Source organism: Microtus ochrogaster, chromosome 4 (genome assembly GCF_000317375.1).
Source record: "Microtus ochrogaster isolate Prairie Vole_2 chromosome 4, MicOch1.0, whole genome shotgun sequence".
NCBI lineage: Eukaryota > Metazoa > Chordata > Mammalia > Rodentia > Cricetidae > Microtus > Microtus ochrogaster.
Window position 1 is genome coordinate 91,583,688 of NC_022011.1, and position 20,811 is coordinate 91,604,498.

At 42.1% G+C, this 20,811-nt stretch overlaps 1 protein-coding gene across 1 annotated transcript in view; it reads left to right on the plus strand.

Annotated features, from left to right (window-relative positions):
• Nucleotides 1–527: 527 nt before the first annotated feature.
• The window catches only part of Fam171b (family with sequence similarity 171 member B), a 46,085-nt gene continuing 25,801 nt past the window's right edge, over nucleotides 528–20,811 (plus strand). Inside the window, 1 exon segment of the mRNA XM_005346655.3 lies at nucleotides 528–928. Within this exon segment, the coding sequence (XP_005346712.3) occupies nucleotides 706–928 (223 nt within the window). The 5' untranslated portion in view covers nucleotides 528–705.

Consider the following 20,811-nt stretch of genomic DNA (forward strand, 5'->3'; position numbering starts at 1 on the left):
AGAGTGGCTCCCAGGAGCCCAAGGCGATGTCCCCAGTTAGTTCCTTGGGCAGCTGAGGATAGGGAACCTGAAATGACCCTATCCTATAGCAATAATTAGGAATATTTATGATGATGAAAGAAATTCTCATTTAAACAAAAAAAGTTTATTTACAGTCTGGAGAGTATTCGTTTATCTTGTAAAGAGGCCACAGCACAGCAGAGATCATTGGGTTAAAGGAGCCTGGTCTTTGAACCTATGAAACCTCATGGTTTCCTGAGGGTGACCAGAGTGTTGCTTTTTTTTCTACACCAGGGTCAAGTGGGAGGAATTATATTCCACTTTGTACACGTTTTCCTGCTGCCTCGGGAAAGATTAAGGATTCGAAGGTCCTCCAGCTCTCCTTTTTAGTCTCCACCTAGCTAAACACCCGGGCACCAGCATCACCTTGCGGGGCGCCTGCCCGGTGGCGGCGGCGGCGGCGGCGGCGGGGTGGGTGGGGGGACCCAGTCCTCGCTCGCCCCTCCCGGCGGTCACGTGCTCGAGGATGCCAAGCCCGCTGGCTCGCCATCCTCCTGCCGACCCACTCCTCCACTCGCCGAGGCTGTGCACCACAGACGGCGCGAGGGGGAGCGAGCGAGCGGGCGCGGCCGGGTTCCGCAGCCCTGGCGCCCGCCGCCGCCCGCAGCCCCGCAATATGCCTCCGTGGCCCGCTGGCTCTCGGCCATGGCGAGGCTCTGCCTGCGCATCCCCTGCGCCCTGCTCCTCGGCCTGGCCGCGGTGCTGCTGAAGGCGCGGCTGGTCCCCGCGGCCGCCAGAGCCGAACTCAGCCGCTCCGACCTCAGCCTCATCCAGCAGCAGCAGCAGCAGCAACAGCAAAAACAGCGGGAGGAGGCGGAGGAGGAGAGGCCAGAGGTGCCTGGGGCATCTTCGACTTTGGCGGTTCCAGGTAGGTCCCAGCAGCCCGGCCTTGCTTTGCATCAGTGCCAAGCGAGCTCGTCCGGCTTTGCGGGATTCTTAGCTCTTTCCCATCTCCCCCTTTGCCTATCCTTGCCGGTTTCTATCCCTCCGCGTCTTCCCAGGTTGACGGTTCGGCCTTCGGTTCACCCCCCCCCACCCCCCCAGCCCCGCAGAGCATTGCAGTGGGCTTGAGAAGGATGGGGGACTGTAATGGGGGTGTGCCAGGGGGGTCAAGGTGGGTGCCTGCTGATCTTTCTATTTTTATGTTATTTTTTATTTTCCTTCTCTTCTTGTGTACACACACACACACACACACACACACACACACACGCTCTCAGATCCCTTTAGCATTCTGTTCTCTATCCTCTCCTAGATACAGAGCAGTTTTGCCATATTACACCCACAAGCTTTTGCGCTGTTTCTCCCTGCCTGCTGTATTTAAATTTAGAACTGGAGAAAGAAATCTCGATTGATTTCATTATATTTCTCTTCTTATCCCAGGACACGTTTAAGGCTGCTCGCAATAAAAAGGGGGGAGAATGCATTTGGTACAATAAGATGAAAGAAAGCCACGAAACCGGAGTTTGTAGTTGAGGGAAGGGACGAGGGAGGGAGACAGATAGGTAAGCGTGGAGCGAGCGACGCTTGGGTAGCACAGCCTGCCCCTCCTCCTGAGGGGAATCTCCTTGTAGTGGAACTTAAATGAGCGTGTCTTGACACGTTCTGTAGGGGTTGATGAAATATGGGTGCAGTATATATGACCATTTCAGTCCCCGGTTTTCTGTCTTCCCCTCCCCCAGTTCAAGCTCCCTGGTAAGCAAAGAGCTTGGCTATTCGTTTAACTAGCCTTTACCCAGCCCCCAACCCACTTAGTTACCTTCTACACTGTAGATGCTGCCGGGGCTTTGGGAAGGAAAGAGGATTTTTTTGTTCTATTTTTTATAAAGCCACCAATTTTCTGGCTAGTGGACTGAGGTTTCACAAACTGAAGATGAGTATTATTTTAACACTGATTTTTGTTTTAAAATCTGCCTAGTAACATTATAGAAGATGCTGAAAATGATATTCTGTAGAGTGGAATCGGCATCTTCGTTTATCTTGTTTGCTCATCATCAGAGAGCAGTTCGGAGGCATGCCAGCTGTGATTCATGACACAGCCCAGATGATTTAATTTCTTGGAGTGCTTCGAGCATAGGATGAAATCACCACAGAGCACAGGAGCAAGCTTGTGTTTCTGACACCCTCTTAAACGAATTAATAGCACTCGAAGGTGGCTACAATGGAAAGATACGTGGTGTGTTTGGATCTTACTCAGTGTTTAGTACGGGAAAGCACTAAACACCGTGGAGCACAGGAGGTTGACGTTAGACACAGTGAATCTGCAGATGCTGGTGATACTGTTTTAATCTCATACAGGAGAGGCTTCTTACATTAGCGGTGCAGTAAGAGTCTTGGGGGAGTATTGATGAGTTTCATGGTTTCTGATATTTTGGTCTTTCAGGAATATTAGTGAAATGGGTTTTGATTACCATAGGATAATGTGATCTGATGAGGGTTATGAATAACTGTAATGATTTGAAACCTTCGTGTTTAGAGTGAAATCTAAACTATTTGTTTTCTGATTTTTATGAGAGATATTTGAAAATGATGATTATTTGGAAAGCTAGCAATCCCCAGCTTTTTTTTTTTATTAATTGAGATAAAGGATCTGCTGTCCAGCAGTTCACATTGAAGTCTGAAGAACAGCACAGCTCCTGGGCCTTTCTCAAACACTCTGACCCCCAGTCCAGAGTAAACAAGCATAACCCAGCACGACAGTCAGTCAGATAGTGTTGACACAGCCCGTAAACAAATGAAGTTAAAACGTCCCCTGAACTCACTCACTGTGATCTTCACAGTGAATGGGTCCTGTTTCAGCCTTTGTTTCTCACCCAGAGAGACATTGCTATAAAAGTATTGAGCGGGAGAATGGTCTATGCTCGGATCATGCAGTTTGTGTGCAGGAAGCTGGCCCCTTTGGTTTCTACTTCTGGCAGTGACTTCCATCAGTGCTTGCCCTGGCTCTCTCCATGGTTGTCACATTGTCCAAATGTTTCTTTCATTTGCAGTGGGCTCAGGGGCCAGACTTCTGCACATTCTGTTTTCTCTGCATGGAGTTCTGAAATTTAAGTGGCTGGACATGCATGCTAACTCCTAATCTGCAGCCTCTTCTGACTTGGTTGAACTCCAACACCAACACCTACCCTTCTTTTTAAAAAACATCTATCTATCTATCTATCTATCTATCTATCTATCTATCTATCTATCTATCTATCCATCCATCTATCATCTATCTTCTATCTATCTATCTATCTATCTATCTATCTATCTATCTATCTATCTATCTATCCATCCATCTATCTATTTATGTGTGTGTGTGCACGTATGTCTATGGGTGTGAGGTGTAGGTGTCATACATGGGGAGGCAAGAGGACAGCTTGCAGGAGCTGGTTCTCCTTCTACCACATGGGCCCTGGGGCTTGAACTCAGGCCGTCAGGGTTGGCGGCAATCCCTTGACCTGTTGAGCCATCTCACATAAGCCCATGAGGGCATAGACTTTGCTATGGCTACTGCTGTATTTCTGTCCCCTAGAGAGCACTTGGTATCTGTAGACCTTCATTTGATGGTTCACAAGTGAGTGAACAGGTGGATAAATATGCCGGCATCAGGGGACACTCATTTCCCAAGTGTTTGCTAAACGTTTAACACCTCGTGAAATCTTCATCAGGATTTGTGTAGAAATAAATATTACATGAAAAGACTTGTAAGTGTAGATGATAAAGTATGTATCTTGGATCTTTAGTTTCAGTGTTGGTTTTGGGTTGTCTGTACAGAATAGTTGATCCTGATACTTGAGGTGGTTACTAGGTTCTATTAAGAAGATTCTGAGCCTGAGTGCACTTTAATCCCCTTGTGACCTAGGTGGCATTAATGTATTACACCTTTAAATAGCCGAGCCTGATCTGCTATCTGCCTCTTTAGCACCTTCCATGCCTTCCACATGGAATGTGAAAACTTCGGAAGTTTCCTCAGGCAAAATTTAGAAAACTAAGACACGTTGGGTGGCACATGACTGAGCAAAGACGTTGACCATGGCCTTGGTTATTCTTTGCACTTCACTCCTCTGAAAATGTCTCTGCGTTAATGAGAAATAGAGAAGGTTAAAAAAAAAACCCACGAATATACTACTTCAAAAAATCAGGATTTTAAAAAGTATGGTTCTATTTTCTCATTAACTTATATTATCGTTAGAGACTGATGAGAAGAAGGGCCAAGTCTGGGATCTGTCAGGTCCCTTCATTTCTCTACCACGTGCAGAAGTCCTGGTCTCTCCATCTGTGCCAGCGTTAGAAACAGATATTTGAGGGGCTAGCGAAGAATTAATTTGGGAGCTGGTGGTAGCTGAATCAACCATATCATATTCTCTCTGATGGCCCATTAGGTAGGTGACATGTGAAGCTGGAGGCAAGGGTAGCTGGGGAAATAATGAGGGGCATTAATATTCCCCACAGATGCAAGGTTCCCTATGCCTTTTTACAAAACGCCTTTTGCACATAGAGTCCTGAAAAGCATGATTTGGAGAATGTTGAGTATATATAAAACAGAGGTAGCATGTTAGACTGTGCCTCCCACTTGCTTGCTTTCTCAGTTGTGCCATTATTGCTTAGCCCTTACATCTAAACCATTTCTAATGCATGGATTTTTTTTGGTACAGTTATTTTTGTGGCAGTATATGCACTTATGTAAATGTACATGCGATCATGCTCTTTCGATTGGTAGGTTTACATCTGACCAGTACCTCTCTGGACATGCAATGTTTATATCATGGTGGGAGGATCTCCTTCACCATCTTCCCAGACTATCTCTGCCGTTCACCCAAGTTCTGTGCTGTTTTCAAATCCTAACCTACTTAGGCGTCGTCTGGAACTTTAGATGTGGGTTCCCGTTCACTGGGCCTTTTGTGTTCAGCTTCTCTGTCTCAGAATAACTTTTATTGGCTTCCTTAATTTTCTAGCCCGTTAGTAGTTTACTTCTCTTTACTGATGAGTCGTGCTCCATTTTAAGAATTGCACCAATACAGTTTATTGCCTCTTTTGTTATGATTATTTGGGTTGTCTCTGGTGATGGAGGCTGCTGCATCCTTAAGTCTTTGTGTGGACAAGCTTTTTCTGTATCCTGTACCAATGCCCAGGAGTGGAATTGCTGGGTCAAATGGTATACTTCAATATTTGAATATTACCCAATATTGTATGTAGGTGGGATCTATGTCACTTAATCTAATAATTAAATTGCAGAATTATTTACACTTTCTCTTGAAGTGATTTTTTGTATGAAAATTGTACAGTGCCTATCTATAGTACTCAATATGATATTCTGGTACACATAATGAAATAGTTACTGTGGTGAGGCCCTGTAAATGTCCATCTTTACCTTGTGGTTACCAAAAAAAAAAATGTATTCTTAGCCAATTTCCATCATAGAATCCAGCATTGTAACTCTCTTCCTCATTTCCTACTTTTGATTTGCTTGCCCAGTCTATATTTGCAACTTTGTAGCCTTGTCTCGGGCCTTTGCTTTTTCCTGGTAGGCATGATCTTCCTCCCTCCCGTTGGAAATCTCCCATCTGTGAAAACTTGTTTATTTACTTTTTGTGATCAAGGGATTTGAAAAATCAGTAGGAAAGGTAAGCCTAGGAATTGTTCCATTTGGAAGTTCTCATACTTTAGAGGCCATGTTCCCAGATGGGTGATGGTGGTTTCTTTCCAGGATTTTAATAACGGAAGTGAACATTTAATGGATGCTGATTACAGGTTGAAAAACACATGTCATTGTGTTGAATTTTAGGCCAGTTGGTTTTGCGGTGGTTTTTACAACATTCTTAATGTGATTCAGTAGAAACTGTACCAAATATTTTTCTGAAACAAAACTCTTCCCTCAAGAATATAAATATTGCACTTGATTCTCTTTCAAAGATCTGTCTGACTAGGTTAGCAGCAGCATTATTGTCTTTCATTTGCTTGGTCTGGTGTAATGTTTAATTTTCTTTTCTCCAAATCTCCCCAGCTAGAAAACAAGTGCAGTGTTTTGTTTTGTTTTTTATCTGTAATTGACAGAACATGTGTTTTGGAACACTTACCTAGAAAATTCTAAAACTATTAAAGTTCAGCATTTAAGTGTTTAATTGAAACATAATCTAGGCAAACAGCCTCTGTTTGGGGTTAGGCTGTTGTAGAGGCAGGTGGACCTCTGAGTTTGGCTAGCCTGGTCTATAGAGGAGTTCCAGGGCTACACAGAAAAGCCCTATTTCAAAAACACAAAACAAAACAAAAGGTTCTGTTTGGGGATGCCTTTAGAATAGACCTTTTGGGAAGACATAATCTGTAGGTCCAAGACATTAGATTTCTGTACATATTAAATGCTTTTTATGACTGCCCGTGTCATTATTCGGCTGCATTCTTAAATCCCGCTCGATGATGCCCGAGAATGTAAGCACATTCATGTAATGAGGAAGGATTCCAAATGCTGTTTCCATCGTTTCCAACGTGTGAAACTCTCCTCCGTACCTAATACCAAAGCCAGCCAGTTAGCTTCGGCAATGAACAATGTCCTCCGGAACCTTGAGTTCATGAACCAAGTTCTCCAGGTTAAGGTTTTACATCTTACATGGATTTGAAATTAATTTCATTTATAAATGAGATTTCAGTTTCTTTGCTTTCTTTCTTTCATACTTTCTTTTTTTTTTAAAAAAAAAAGAACTACATTTCTATGTTTATAGTACTTGAGGGATCACTCAAAATTTAGATATATTTATTTGGTTGAAAGCTTCATTAGCAATGTCTGTTCTTTAACACAGACTTTCATAGACCAGCAAAAAAATGCTGTTTATAAATTATATCATTTTTATTTAATTTTTTTAAAGATTGTATCTGTTTATGTAGCTCTGGCTGGCTTTCGATAGATGATTTTTCTGTTTTAGCCCCTTTAGTGCTGGGATTATTAGTCCATGCACCACTACCCTTGACTTAATAGATATATTTTAAATTCATTTGCTCTGCTAAAATTTAGAGTGCTCACTGGGCCGAGTCAATTATTATTCCTACGTGTGGACGGACCCTCAAGCGAGTAGTCACGTGGCCAGCTGGAAGTCTGTAGACGTGTCTAGCATTAACTCGAGGCTCAGGGTGAGAAGGCCTGACTTGCACCCATCCGAGGTTCCCGCTCTAGGTCCAGCGCCCACCACCATGCTTCAGCCTTTCTAGGGAGCTATCCCAATAGATCTGTTGCTGCGATTGCTCGTCCATTTGTCTCGTAATAGGGGTGTGCCGCTAACAAGTCAGAGGGCTAAACCAATGCTTTATTCGCCTTACTGTGTTGATTGTACTCAGACGCCGGCCAGAGAATGCAGGTACCCCGACTGTTGTGACGCAGCCCACCTCGGCTTCTTGCTTGCTTCTTTCTTGGGAAACAGCCCCAATTAAGTTACCGGAGTGCAGCTCAGTCTGGTTAAACGGCTTAGGTTTCTTCAAAATCATAAACACATGCTGCACGTCTTCCACATTTATATGGGTAGAATTTGTTTTTAAATATCTGGGGAACCAAGGCAGGGTGGGCAGCATTTCCGAATGAGAATCCATTTACTGTAAAAGTGAAAAGGAGAGCAGAGAGAGATCGTGCAAGGGAGGAAATCTCACGCGAAATGACAAGCGCATTCAGCTAAAGCAAAATAAACTGTGTGTGGGTTAGTGATAGAACATGCACTATGAAATGAAAACCATGAGGAATTAAATAAGAGTCCCTGACGTCAGGAACACGTGTGCTCGATTTTATTCAGAAAATGTGGGTTTCCAAAGTCATATACATTAAAATAAAATGTTGCCTCCCCAAACTAAGTACCCCTCAAATTATATTTTATCCTCTGGTTTATAAATTTTTAAGATTAATTAATTAATCAATTAGTTTGCTTTTTGAGACAGGGTTTCTCTGGGTAGCCCTGGCTGTCCTGGAACTTGCTCTGTAGACCAGGCTGACCTCTGCCTCCTAAATGATGGGGTTAAAGACTTGGGCCACCTTCCCTGATGCTCCCCTTTTTGTTTTGTTTTGGTTTTGGTTTGTTTTCAAACAGGTTCTCACTATGTAGCTCTGGCTGGCCTCCAATTCAGTATGTTGATAAGAATGGTCTCAAATTCACAGAGATCCACTTTTGTTTTTTTTAAAGCCTTCTGAGGCCTGAGATGAAAGACATGTACTGTCATACCTGGCCTCAAATTATATTTTATAATATGTTTGGATTCTGGAAGTTTAGCAGAAACGCTATGACTTATATAACCTTCTTCCTCTTGTTTCCCTTCTCCTCCCCTTCCTTTATCCCTTCTTCCCTTCATTTTGTGGTCCAAAGGCTAAGCTTTCTAGGCAGGTACCTAAACTACATCAACCCTTATCCAGTTTATTTAGAAACAGGGTGCTTCTAAATTGTGGTCGCTGGCCTTGAATTTACACTATTCTTGCTTTAGCCTTCTGAGTAACTGGGATTATAGTATGTCTGGCTCAGTGTTACTTTGTGTTAATTGGAGTTCAACTTTTATTATAATTATATAGTAGTGCGTGAATTAACTAATCTTTTAAAAAGTTCATTCACAGTGAAGCAGTATCTAAATTTTGAAATACATGATTAAAAATCGGAAGTGTTCCTGTTGTAGGGTTGTGTCTCGATGTTTGTTAGAGCCTTCCTCTCTTGTCCCTCTCCGTCACATGCCACCCTGCTGACCCTCATGACACCCATGTAGCTTGCCTTCTTTCCCTCCCAGCAGCCTCGGGTTTGATTACTTGTTGTGGTATCTGAATGGAGACTCCTGCATAGCAATTGACTCGTTCTGCTGAGTGAGGAGCTCTTGGGACCCACAGTACATCAGGAGTTCCATTCATGACGTCAGGTTTCAGGCTACGCTGTTCACAGCCAGGGGCCAGATAGCTGGAAATGACCAATGCTGAAAGAAAGGTATTAAACTAACTGTAAGCTGTATTCATTGATGCATTTTTCCTACATATAGTATGTGGTTTATCTAGTTATCCTTTTAAGAATACTTGGGGTCTGGGTGATAACACATGAGCTCTGTGAATATGAAGTCCACTGTTTAGAAACGAAGAGACAGGTTGTATAGTTTCTCTTTTACCACTTCAGGCCCTTGATAAAGCAGTTTCTACGTTAGAAAAAAAAAAAGTCCATTAAATCCCTTAAATCTTTCAGGCTGGGAGAGCTAAGACACGAAGCAGGTGGCTTCCTGGAGAAGCATATGGGCGTTTGTGACTGTTCTCCCTCAGGCTGGGGCCCAGGATTCTCAGGGCACGTGTATAGCATGTTGTCTTTTCCGGCTTTCAGAGATCGAGGGGGAGGTACTACCACATCACCCCAGTGACAGGGAGAACCATTGTTCATAGCACTGACTCAGTTATAAATCTATGCAATGGAAAGATAACGTCCCAACCCCCTTAGACCTCTATTTCTCCGGTCTCATCCGTCATCCTATCCAGAGACCCAGAAGATGGAGTCGAGCTTCTCCCCTGCTTTTAAATACATAGTCACAGGGGTTTTTGTGTCTGTTCCTGCTATTCTATTTGCTCAGCCATTTCCCCTGACTAAATCCTGTTCCATCTGTTTGGACTCGGGGAATAATACATTAGATCTCTCTAGTCTGTTCCTTCTAATTCAAACACCCTGGTGCCATGTATCTTCCTGGCTTTCTTTTCTTGAAATATATAATTTCTAACATAAAAATGAAATTTCGCCATATTGATCCTATGTGAGAGGTCCACATCTACCCGGCCCCCATGATTGTTTATAATGAATTCTTTCAAATATGAGGGAAAACTTTAACAGTTATGGATACTCACATACACTATCAAGGTAGCACACACGTTAAAATGTCACCATATTTACTTATCTCTCTTATCACATATCCTTTTACATACACAGACAGACAGACAGACAGACACACACACATATATACTCGGACTCCTGTGGCTCTGAAAAATACATCTGAGTTTCGTTCTTTAAAATCTTTAGCTTAGCTTTCTTAATATCTACTCAACCTTCAGCAGATAAATAAGTTTTTAAATGAACAATTATTAAAAACTTTAAAAAAGAACTATGTAAAAAATCAGTGAAGAAAAAAGCACAGCAAATGAATGAGTGAGCCTTACAGATCGTGGGTGTGGAGTGTTGGTAAGGTCCTCTTGTGTCCTTGCATTGGTAAGGACAGCACATTTATACATGGGTGCCCACCCACTATGGGAGAGCAGTGTTATTCTGGCTGGGTTTCTCTCTGCTGCGTTTCCTCTTTGTCTTCTCCTATGGTCACCGGGTCACTCATCTCTGGCGCTTTTCTCTACCTATGTATTACTCTCATGGTGGAGGTGCACGTCTTAATATAGTTTTTTTTTTCTTTCCCACCCTTCTGTTTATGCGGTCCCGTCCTTCCATGTTTGCGATGGAGATGGTAAGCCCATTCTTGGTCTTTACCCTGAAAGAGTCAGGTATTCTAAGAGCAGAAAAGAGGAAGGTCAGACACAGAAATGGGCATCTGGTATTAGTTGATATCCAGTCAGATAGCTTCCATCCTTGTGGTGTGCTTGTGCAAAACAGCTTCTTGGATTCTGCAGGAGGATGAATTCTCATGTTTGCATCTGTATTTGTATAGCAGCTGGCCAAAAAGTCTTAACTTGCTGTGTTATTTCCCACACTGTCGTGACGCCAGGCCGATTTACAATACATTGATTCTCCTCCTTTCAGCACTACCCTTGTCCCTTCTCATCTCTGCCTCTAGCAGAAGTCCGCCTAATTCTGCCTGCATCGTGTTTGCGACTCAAGGTTATCTCTCAGCAAATCAGACCCTTTACTGGACGGGTCTGAAATATCTTGTTTAAATTAGTCTCCATTCCCAGTGTTTCATTATTCTTCCTCTAGATCCGTTTAGACCACAAATACATTAATTCGCCCATTTTGTATCCCACAATGTCGAACATTGGGTGGCTGAGAAATACGCTGAGTGGTATGTATTGGTGATTGTGTGTCTTCTTGTTAGGGTGAGACTCTGGACTGTCATTCCATGGTCCTCTGCTGCGTGAACAGCACACTAATGGCTGTAGCATGCCTTTTAATTAACAGGATTTGTTCCAGATTTATGAGTTTGGAGCAAATGCTGATGGCATTGGGATGAACTGAGAGATGACGAGTTCCCCGAGCCCACGAGACACGGTGCGATTGGGAACTGCCGATCCTTTCGGCATGGCTGTCTCCCAGGCCCATTCTCAAGTGAAAAATTTTCCTACACTGTATATTTTTGTTTCTTTTCACTTTTATAAAAAATTCTTATTAGCGCTTAGTTTGTCACCTTTTGGTCCAAGCTATGACCTCATGCCTCCTCACTCCCTCTTCCCTCCTTTTTCTCGCCTTTTTGTATTCTTTGCTCTGCAGGATTAATTTAGACGTCCTTAGGACTCTTTCCTCTGAACAGGGGTCTTTGCATTTCCCCCCTCTTCTCAAAACACTGTGCAGGGGCCTCTGACACCTAAGACACATTTCCAAATAAACACTGAAAATCATTGTGCCCGTTTGTCCTCAGTAACCACCAAAGGCAAGGCTTGTATTTGTGTGTGTGTCACAAAAGCATGACAGAGTTACGCTAGTTTTTGAGCACTTTATGAAACCGAGCAGCTAATTATGCGATATTTATGGCTGTAAGATCAGATGGGGTGGATTTCAGCTTTTAAGATGTTGAGCATAGGAAGAGTGAGATGAGGGGTCTCTGAGCTCAGGGTGTGAGGAGGCTGCGCAGGCTTCTGTGTTTGACGGCTGGGAAATGATTCGGGGCTATGCGATTAGGTACTTAAACATGCATTTTGGTGCTAAGCACAGGGAATTCAAATTCTGTTTTCTTTCTTTCTTTTTGTTTTTCAAGACAAGATTTTTCTGCGTAAGAACTCTGACTGTCGTTGAACTCACTCTGTAAACCAGCCTGGTCTCAAACTCACAGAGTTCCACCCGCCTCTGCCTCCCAGTGCTGGGATTACAGGTGTGCGCCATCACTGCCCGGCTGGGAATTCAAATCTATTCCCCTTTCTAGAGCATTTCTAGGTGGAGTTGGAGGCACGGATAATCACAGTTAGTGTGCGGAACTGTGGTCCAGGTGGTGTGGATTACATCCAGGACTCATCTGGTAATTACTGCTGCTCTTTTGTTTTATTATTATTTTTTTAAGGAGAGCTCATGCTGTAGCCTAGACTGAACTTGAACGCGGATTGTGGGAAGGAGCTCTCATGCTTGCCACTAGACATACTAAGGATGGTTTTTAGGAAATTATATATCATAGCAATATGACCATTTTGTCATCCTGATTTTTGTCCTGTGATATTTTGTTAGGAAAGGCTGAATAAACTGAGAACAAAATGTATCCATCTTATGTGACACTAGGTTTGTTTTATGTTGTTTTAGTTTTCTCTTTTAGAAGTGTATGTACGCAACTGCTAGGAAGTGTTAAGGCATTTTATGAGATAAAATTATTTCTGTTTTTCTTTCTAAAACAACCTAGAAACAGTATTGTCTTTGAAACATCACCCAAAGCAAACAAGGGAAATGCATGGAAGAGCACAAGCTTAGTGAGGTGTTTGTCTGTGAGCTGCAGTTTTGCATCATCCCATTGAGTGAGGTGTTTGTTTGTGAGCTGTGGTTTTGCATTATCCCACTGAGTGAGGTGTTTGCCTGTGAGCTGCAGGTTTGCATTATCCCACTGAGTGAGGTGTTTGCCTGTGAGCTGAGGTTTGCATTATTCCATTGATCCCTTTTGTTTTGCTGAGGGGACAAATTGGTTCGCAAGAAAGACTGAATCAAACAATGGTAGCTTCTGTCTTTCTTTTCTTCCTGTACAGGAAATCTTAGCTTGAGCTAACAATATTCTCAGCATACAAATAAGCCAATTAAAGCTGCCCAGGCCCTTTGGAAAACTTACTGGAAAAGAAGGCGTTTTAAACAAGAAAAGCACAGCGCTCAACAGCCCTCCTTTGTCTTTCTGGATTTGGCATTGTTGGGTAGTTTCATTTGTCCACTACAACGTGAGTCTTCCAACACTGTCTTTAGAAAACAGTTCTGCTGGAAAGCTGATGAAATCCCCCCTCCCCCCATTGCTTAACCTCAGAGGAGTAGTAAATTGTGTTTCTCTCCAGTAACTCGACAACTGAGAAGGACATTAGCATCCTAATGGAGGCAGCCAATTGATTCCTGTATTGATCAGATGGAGAAGACTGTGTTCTGTTAAATTTAAGGCTGGATGAATCCTAAAACTGTTATAGCAGGTGCATTGAAATAATTTAAAAATATAATTTTTTAAACAAAATTCACAAGCAAAGCAACATGCCAAGGCACTCCCCTTGAAATGAAAAGAAAAACACACATATCAAAATTGTTCAGAATTTACTTATGATTTCATCCCATGTCTATAAGTAGGAAGCAAAAGAAAGCCATGGGTTATTAAGGTTAAATAGGATTCATCAGGAGTTTATTAAACATTGCTGTTTATGATATAGGTTCTCCAAATTAAAGGAATAAATCCTGCGTGAACTTAGAAAATCGATGGTACAAAACCAAATAGGGGTATCAGCATTTAGGAATCATTTTTAGTCCATTTAGGTTCCCAGTGAAAATAAATGGCTCAGCCATGTTTTAGATTTTATGCATACATCCACCATGGGAATGATTTCTCCAACCTCTGCTCTAATTTAAAATTGACTTTGACTCACGGACACCCCAGCGCTTATCACGGGCATCCATCAATCTGTGCTGTATTTGTGTTACATTCCTCTGTCTCTGAAGTAATGGACTTTAAAGATGGAGTCAAGCTCTATTGTTATTTAATCTCCCATCCCCAGGACGAATCAGTGTTATGGTATGCATCATTTGCTGTTTGAAAATTGAAATAGATGTAAATGTTAGGCATATCCTTCTGAGGTTTGATTTTTTTTTTTATTTTACTAAAAGTAACACCATATTTGGTGGGCTTCCCTTGCTGATACATGTATATCTCATTAATTAATTTGAATAACTGCATAATATTTGTATAAATAAACCATTCTGATGGACAGTAGGAGTTTCTTCTGGTTCACTGTCTTGCTGGGTGCCTTTTAGATGTAAGCAGGACTATCTCAGGAGTTCATACAAAGAAATGGAATCACCAACTTACAGACTCTACAAGTCTGTAGAGTGTTTGTTTGTCTAAGGCTATCTACAGAATTCACAAAACTGTCACCTGTATAATAGGAATAGAAAAGTAGCCCCACGCCCTGCATTTCCTGCGTATTGTGACTGCTTGCTTTCCTTCATTTTGTCCTTCTTAGTGAGTTGTCCTTCTGCACTCTCTGGGTGTTTGTTTGTTCCTCCTGGGGACTTTCCCCTTTTACACTTGGCATTGCTTATCTTTGGAACAGTAATCTTTTGTAGTATCTGTGTTTTACATATTGGGTTTTTTTTTTTTTTCAGGCCAAATCAGGCCTTTTCGTTTTGTTTTGTTTTGTTTTTAGAGACAAGGTTTCTCTGTGGCTTCGAAGCCTGTCCTAGAACTTGCTCTATAGACCAGGCTGGCCTCGAACTGCCTGCCTCTGCCTTCTGAGTGCTGGGATTGAAGGTGTGCGCCACCCCTGACCGGCTCTGATCAGGCTTTGAACACTGGTTTTTAGAATCTTTTGTGACATTCTTTTACGTTTTACTTGAGTCACATTTAGTGATCACTACATCCTTGCGTAGTGATCCTTAAATTAATTATAATGCCGTGTAATAACGTCCTCCAAAAAAACTCAACCCTGCATTTAATTTTACAAAATTTTCTACTTATATAAATTCATAGTAAGTACATCTTAACCAATCCAGAACTTACGTTGTGTAAGGAATGGGGTAGAAATACAGCGAAATGATTTAAGCTCTTAAGCATCTTTAAAGCCTTTATATTTTGTATTTCTGATTTTCCATGAGCCTCAAGAAATACGGGAAAGTTAAAAAGTATCCATCCTTCTAATTCTTCAGAATTTAATTATTCCTACCTGGTATGTCATCGTTTTACTTAAATACACATTTATTCTCATAATATTTATGAATCATTGCTATAGAAAAGCCTCCAGCATGAACATGATCTGTAAAGCAGTCCATTTCATGTCATATATCACATTAGTGCCAGGGACGCGATACTCGGCTCAAGAGAAGATCAGCACACTCATTTGTTAATGCAAGGATGCTGTGTGCAGTATCTGCTAGAACCTGAAATAAGATGTCTGTTCAACGAAGAGACGCCATGTAATACCAGAAAAACAAGCAAGACTCCCAGATTTCCTTATTTACTGATGTGGAGTTAGATGCTGACCCCACACAGTCTTTCCTGCCAGTTAGGAAACAGACTTTACAGTATGGTGGTGCATCTCCCTCTTGAGAAGGAGGGTTCTGAGACTGGATCTGTGATGTGAACAGCAGAAGCCATTCCCTTGCTTTGACTGGGCGCTCAGAGGCCTGTTATCAGGGTGGTCTGTTCCTGACTTAATGATGTTCAGGTCCTTCGGCAGTGAGCTGCTCACCAAGTTTCAGACCAGTGCTGTGGTTCTAAACCCATAGAACTGGCACAGGGGATTAATGTTTAAAGCTTCTTGTGCCTACCTATTACCATGGTTACAGAACATTCTGTCATAGTTCTGTGAAGATTTCTTTTATGTAGCATGATTTGTTTCTAAAATTGACTGTCCATAAATTTGACTAGTGTATTTTTTCTGTAGAGAAACTATTATTCAGATTTGGGCATAATAAAAGGCAGTATGTCTGGTTAATTAGTTAATTGAAATCTTATTTTTATTCAAGCAGAAACATTTGGAGTATCAAATGATATGATAGTAGCTAATAGTGAGATTATAGACTATTATATGAACTTAAATATAATTCCCCCAACTCAAGCCATGCCAAAAGCTGTATAAGAGGCAAATCCACCCAGAACTGCGAAAGACTCCTGCCATGCACTCCTGTCCTCTGCTGTTCCTGCCATGATGCTCCTTTGCTCCTGTGACGGAGTCTAGCCTCAAACTGTGAGGCTGAAGAAACCCTGCCTGCCTCATGTTACTTCTGTGGAGTATTTGCTTCAGTAATGAGAAAGGTCACTAATACAACCACTTTTAAAAATGAACTTTTCTTTTTTATTTAACATGAGCCCTTGAGATCCAAGCTTTAAGTATCAACAGTTCTTTTGTTTTTACAATTCAATAATATTTCAAGGTAATGATATAGCAGAATCAGGTTTAATCATTTACTAATGGTAATCTGTGTTTATTTCTAGTTGGTAGCTTTTAATATAAACAAACCAGCTGTAAACACTTGTGTTACGAAACAAAAAAAGTGAGTCATCAACCAGGGTCCTTGGAGTAGCACTGATTTGTCTGCCGGGCCTTTCAAGTATGCTGGTGGGGACAGGTATGAGAAAGACAAAAATACCTTCCAGGAAACCACAGCTCCTCAGTGTTCTCTCTCATGAATGAACAGTGGAAATCAGGTTAGATTCATTAGCTAGAGCACAATGTCCCCTTAGGGACTGATTAAGTGTAAATTATTGGAGTTAGATACAGAGTGTCCTAACTCTCCTTGAAATTCAATGATTTGATGTTCTTAAGTAGTCCCAGTTTGCTCTATCTGATGGGCAAAGACTAGATGAGAGGGTTATTTCCCAGGTCAATGGGTAAACTGTCAATTGATCTATCTCTTTCTCTGTCTGTCAATCTATCTATCTGTCTATCTAATCTATCTATCCATATCTCCTGACTTCATGTGGATTATTCTTTTTCACGTGGCAGTTTATTAAGAAAGTGTGAAATAGATTTTGGAGCGTCCCAGTCTTCAAAAAAATTCTTAGATAATTTTCATGAATTGTCTTTTTCCCTAATAGGGAGAAAATGTCAAATATAAGAAATTAAAGTGTTCAAGAAGTGTATGGGAGCGTCAGCGAGCTAGACATGCGTAGGGATTAAGACAGAGATTGTGCCCAGAGAAGAGAAACAGCTGGACATGCCATCAGACAAAGACATTCTTCACAACATCAGCAAGTGCTTGTCCAGGGAAGCACTGCTGAAGAATATCTGCCCTTATTTTATTTTTGTTTGTTTGGTGTACTTGTTTCTATTTTTCATGTAGGTTTTTCATATCTTCTTTATTGTGTTCTTTTCCTCAGTTTTTATAACTTTTATTAACTCCGGGAAAGCTTCACTTTCTTTGTCATGGTGTCTCTTCACTGCAATGGAAACCTTAATTAAGACAGGCAGTATAAGAAACTGAGACAAAAAGAAAGTCAGGATGACAAAAGCCCATGGAATGATCTTGGAGAGTGTGTTTAGGAGCCTGGGTAAAGCTAATTTATTTCCACCAAGGAAAAGGACTCTGAGAGCAGGAGGAGCTGAGTCAAATCCCAATAGCTCAGGGCTCTCATTTCCTCCCCGATTGAGTTGCTTGTTCTTGAATTATAAAGACTCTGTGTGTGATCTATTTTGTTAGCTTTGGTGAACCGCACTTCAGGCTTTTAGTCCTACTGGGAACAGTTAGGATTTTATTTGTTCTGTAATATTATTTTAACCTTTGAAGACTGTGTCCTTGTGGTATCACTTTAATTTCTTAGATTTGACATTTTCTCTATAATAAATACTAGTTTACAGTTATTGCAGATGCGTTTGTTTCCAAGATAAAGAGTATTTTTCTTTTTCTTTCTTTTCCTTTCTCCCCCCCCCCCTTTTCCCTTTCATTTCCTTTCCACAGTCAATAATACTTTTGCATCTAATTCTGGGGCCAAAGCAATGAAAAGGTGGCTGTTTTATTTTACTGAAGTTTTTTTTTAACTTTTTTTTTTTTTTTTGCTCAGTGCCATTTCATAGCTTTAAAAGAAGGTGGTTAGTGTGTCTGTTTGAAATGCTATAGAGATTAAGCTGTGTAAGTCCTCTCCTCTCTGCCTAACAGAATACATAATTACATGTCTTTTCTCTTTCTAGGCTCCTTTGCTGTCCTGAGTCCCTTTCTAAGCTTTGAACTCTTGTTTCAATTAAACAGGGAAATTCACATCCCAGAATAAAGGCTTGCAAAACCACCCTGTTGGTGCTTGTTTGAAACGGTGATAATAAAAGGCTTAATCTTTCTGTGGCCCGTTGTTTTACATTTAGGAAGCCCTGCCCTTATGCATTCTGTAGTGAACTTTCCAGGTTAAATGTCTTCATGCAACATCATCTTAGTTATTGCTGTTGTAGCAATGTATTTTCTACTGGCAACTGTGGGATGAGACTTAAAACTTTGTGCTTTGTACCAAAGTGAGAATCAGTGATTTCAGGAAAGCTCCCTGCTTCTCTGGTCTTCTCCCCCCTGTTCTTCTGCTCTGTCTTTTCCTTGCTCCGTTCTTTTCACAACCAGTGTCTGCCCACATGGCAACCATTATGAAGCCTCCTAAGAGCACGAGGCTGTGTGGGAAACTGTTGGCTGTTAGGATGCCTAGCCTTGTAGAGCAAGAAGACAGATATGTAGAAAAGGGACGCAAGATACCACATACTCTGGGACCTGTCAGAATAGAATCTAGATGTCACAGAGAAAAGATCTATATCTGGAAAGGGGTATTTGACTTAAGCCAAAGAGTAAATTGAGATTTGCATAGCAGAGGTTTTATAAAAGTTGCTTGTTGTAGTTAGGGTCACTATTGCTCTAATAAAGCACCATGACCAAAGCAACTTGTGAAGGAAAGTGTTTATTTGGCTTATGCTTCCACATCACCATTTATCATTGAAGGAAGTTAGGACAGGAACTCAAGCAGGGCAGGAGCCTGGAGCAGGATCTGATGTAGAGGCCATGGAGGGGTGCTGCTAACTCTCTCACTCTCTATGACTTGCTCAGAACCCAGGACCATCAGCTCAGGGCAGCCCCACTTACAGTGGACTGGACCCTCTCCTGTCAACCACTAATTAAGAAAATATTCTCCAGGTATTTCTCAGTTGTAGTAATAGGGGCGGCGGGGCTGCGTCCCCAGCACCCCGCTGCCCGCAAGCTTATGCCCCGAAATAACAACACACAAATTGTATTCATTTAATCACTGGTTGGCCATTTCTATCTAGCCTCTTCTAGGATAACTCTCGCACCTGGACTAGCCCATCTCTAATAATCTGCTGTAGCCCACAAGGAGGTGGCTTACCAGGGAGATTCTAGCCTACGTCCATCCTGGGTCGGAGCTTCATCGCGTGTGCCTCAGAGAGCAGAGCTCTCGCCTCTGCCCGCAAGAGTGGAGCATCGTGTCTCTCTGAGGCGTCTGCCCCCGAGAGGAGAGCTGTCGAGTCTCTGAGCTCACTTCCTCTTCCTCCCAGAGTTCTGTTCTGTTTACTCCTCCCACCTATGCTTTAACCTATCAGGGCAAGCAGCTTCTTTATTTAATTAACCAATGACCTTCCTCCATCACTCAGTCAAAGCTCACTCCTCTCCAATGACTCAACTTATGTCAAGTTGACATAAAACTAGCCAGGATGGTATGTATTTGAGATGGAAAAAAGAAATAAATATTATAACCAACAAGTGAACTGGTCTTGGATAATGACTAGAGATCCATTTATGCATCAACACAGAGGAGGATACTTAAACTTTTTCTGTAAAATTCTAGACAGCAGGCCATATGGTCACTGACACAGCTCTCAGCTTTGCCAGTGTAGAAAAAGTATCCATAGATTCATAGATGAATAAATTTGACTGTGTTACGGGAAAATAAAATTTAAAAACCAGACAGTGGGTCAGAGTTGGTGTGCAGTGTGTGATTTTCCAGAACATGATGGAAGACCAGGATTAGAGGGAAATAGGTTACATGGAAAAATGGTGGCAGAAGCCAGAGGATTTTGGATACTCGCCTTGAGCTGGGAATCGATATCCTCTTTAATGAAACCAAGCCTGGTATATCTCTCCCCAGAGTTAGAAATACACAGACATTCAAATTAGAACCAGATGTTTTCTATTTGTAGCCTAAGATAGCTATATGCCCAGATATAAATTAAGAACTATCTGTGACTGAACATTAAATGCATTAACGTGGTATATGGAGAGCAACGTGGCCTCTGAATGCCTTACTGAGGTCTGAGTTGGGTCAGAAGCAGGAAGGTGCTATCTGTAGGGTTTTTACTGTGACTGCACCTTAGGAAGGGACCAAAAGGTCAGGCCGTAGAGAAAACCAGACAATGCTCGACCAGGCCCTCTAGGGTCTCTGAACTCAAAATATCAAAATGCTCCTTGTTTAAAATACCAGTGTGAACTGATTCCAAAGTAGATATTAAGCCCATGTCCTGGCTATTTATAGGAATTGTTAGTATTTTAGTTCTGAAGCAACTTCTGCTTCATTTTACTGAACACTGTGTTAGGAACTCTAGGAGGTGCTTTGGTCTGTGTCAGTGCGGCTTGTACTTCCACCATCCTGAGAAATTCTGCAGTTTTATCTCCCTCCAAACCTTCCTCAAGGCTCTTGACACTATCCCAGGGTCCCCAAAACTACCCCAGAGTCCCCAACACTACCCCCAGGAGCCCCAACACTACCCCAGGGTCTCCAACAGTACCCCAGGGTTCCTAACACTACCCCACGATCCCCAACACCACCCCAGGGTCCCCAACACTATTCCAGGATCCACAACACTACCCTAGAATCTCCAACACTACTGCAGGGTTCCCAACACTACCCCAGGATCCCCAACACTACCCCAGGATCCCCAACACTACCCCAGGATCCCCAACACTAACCTAGAATCCCCAACACTACCCCAGGGTT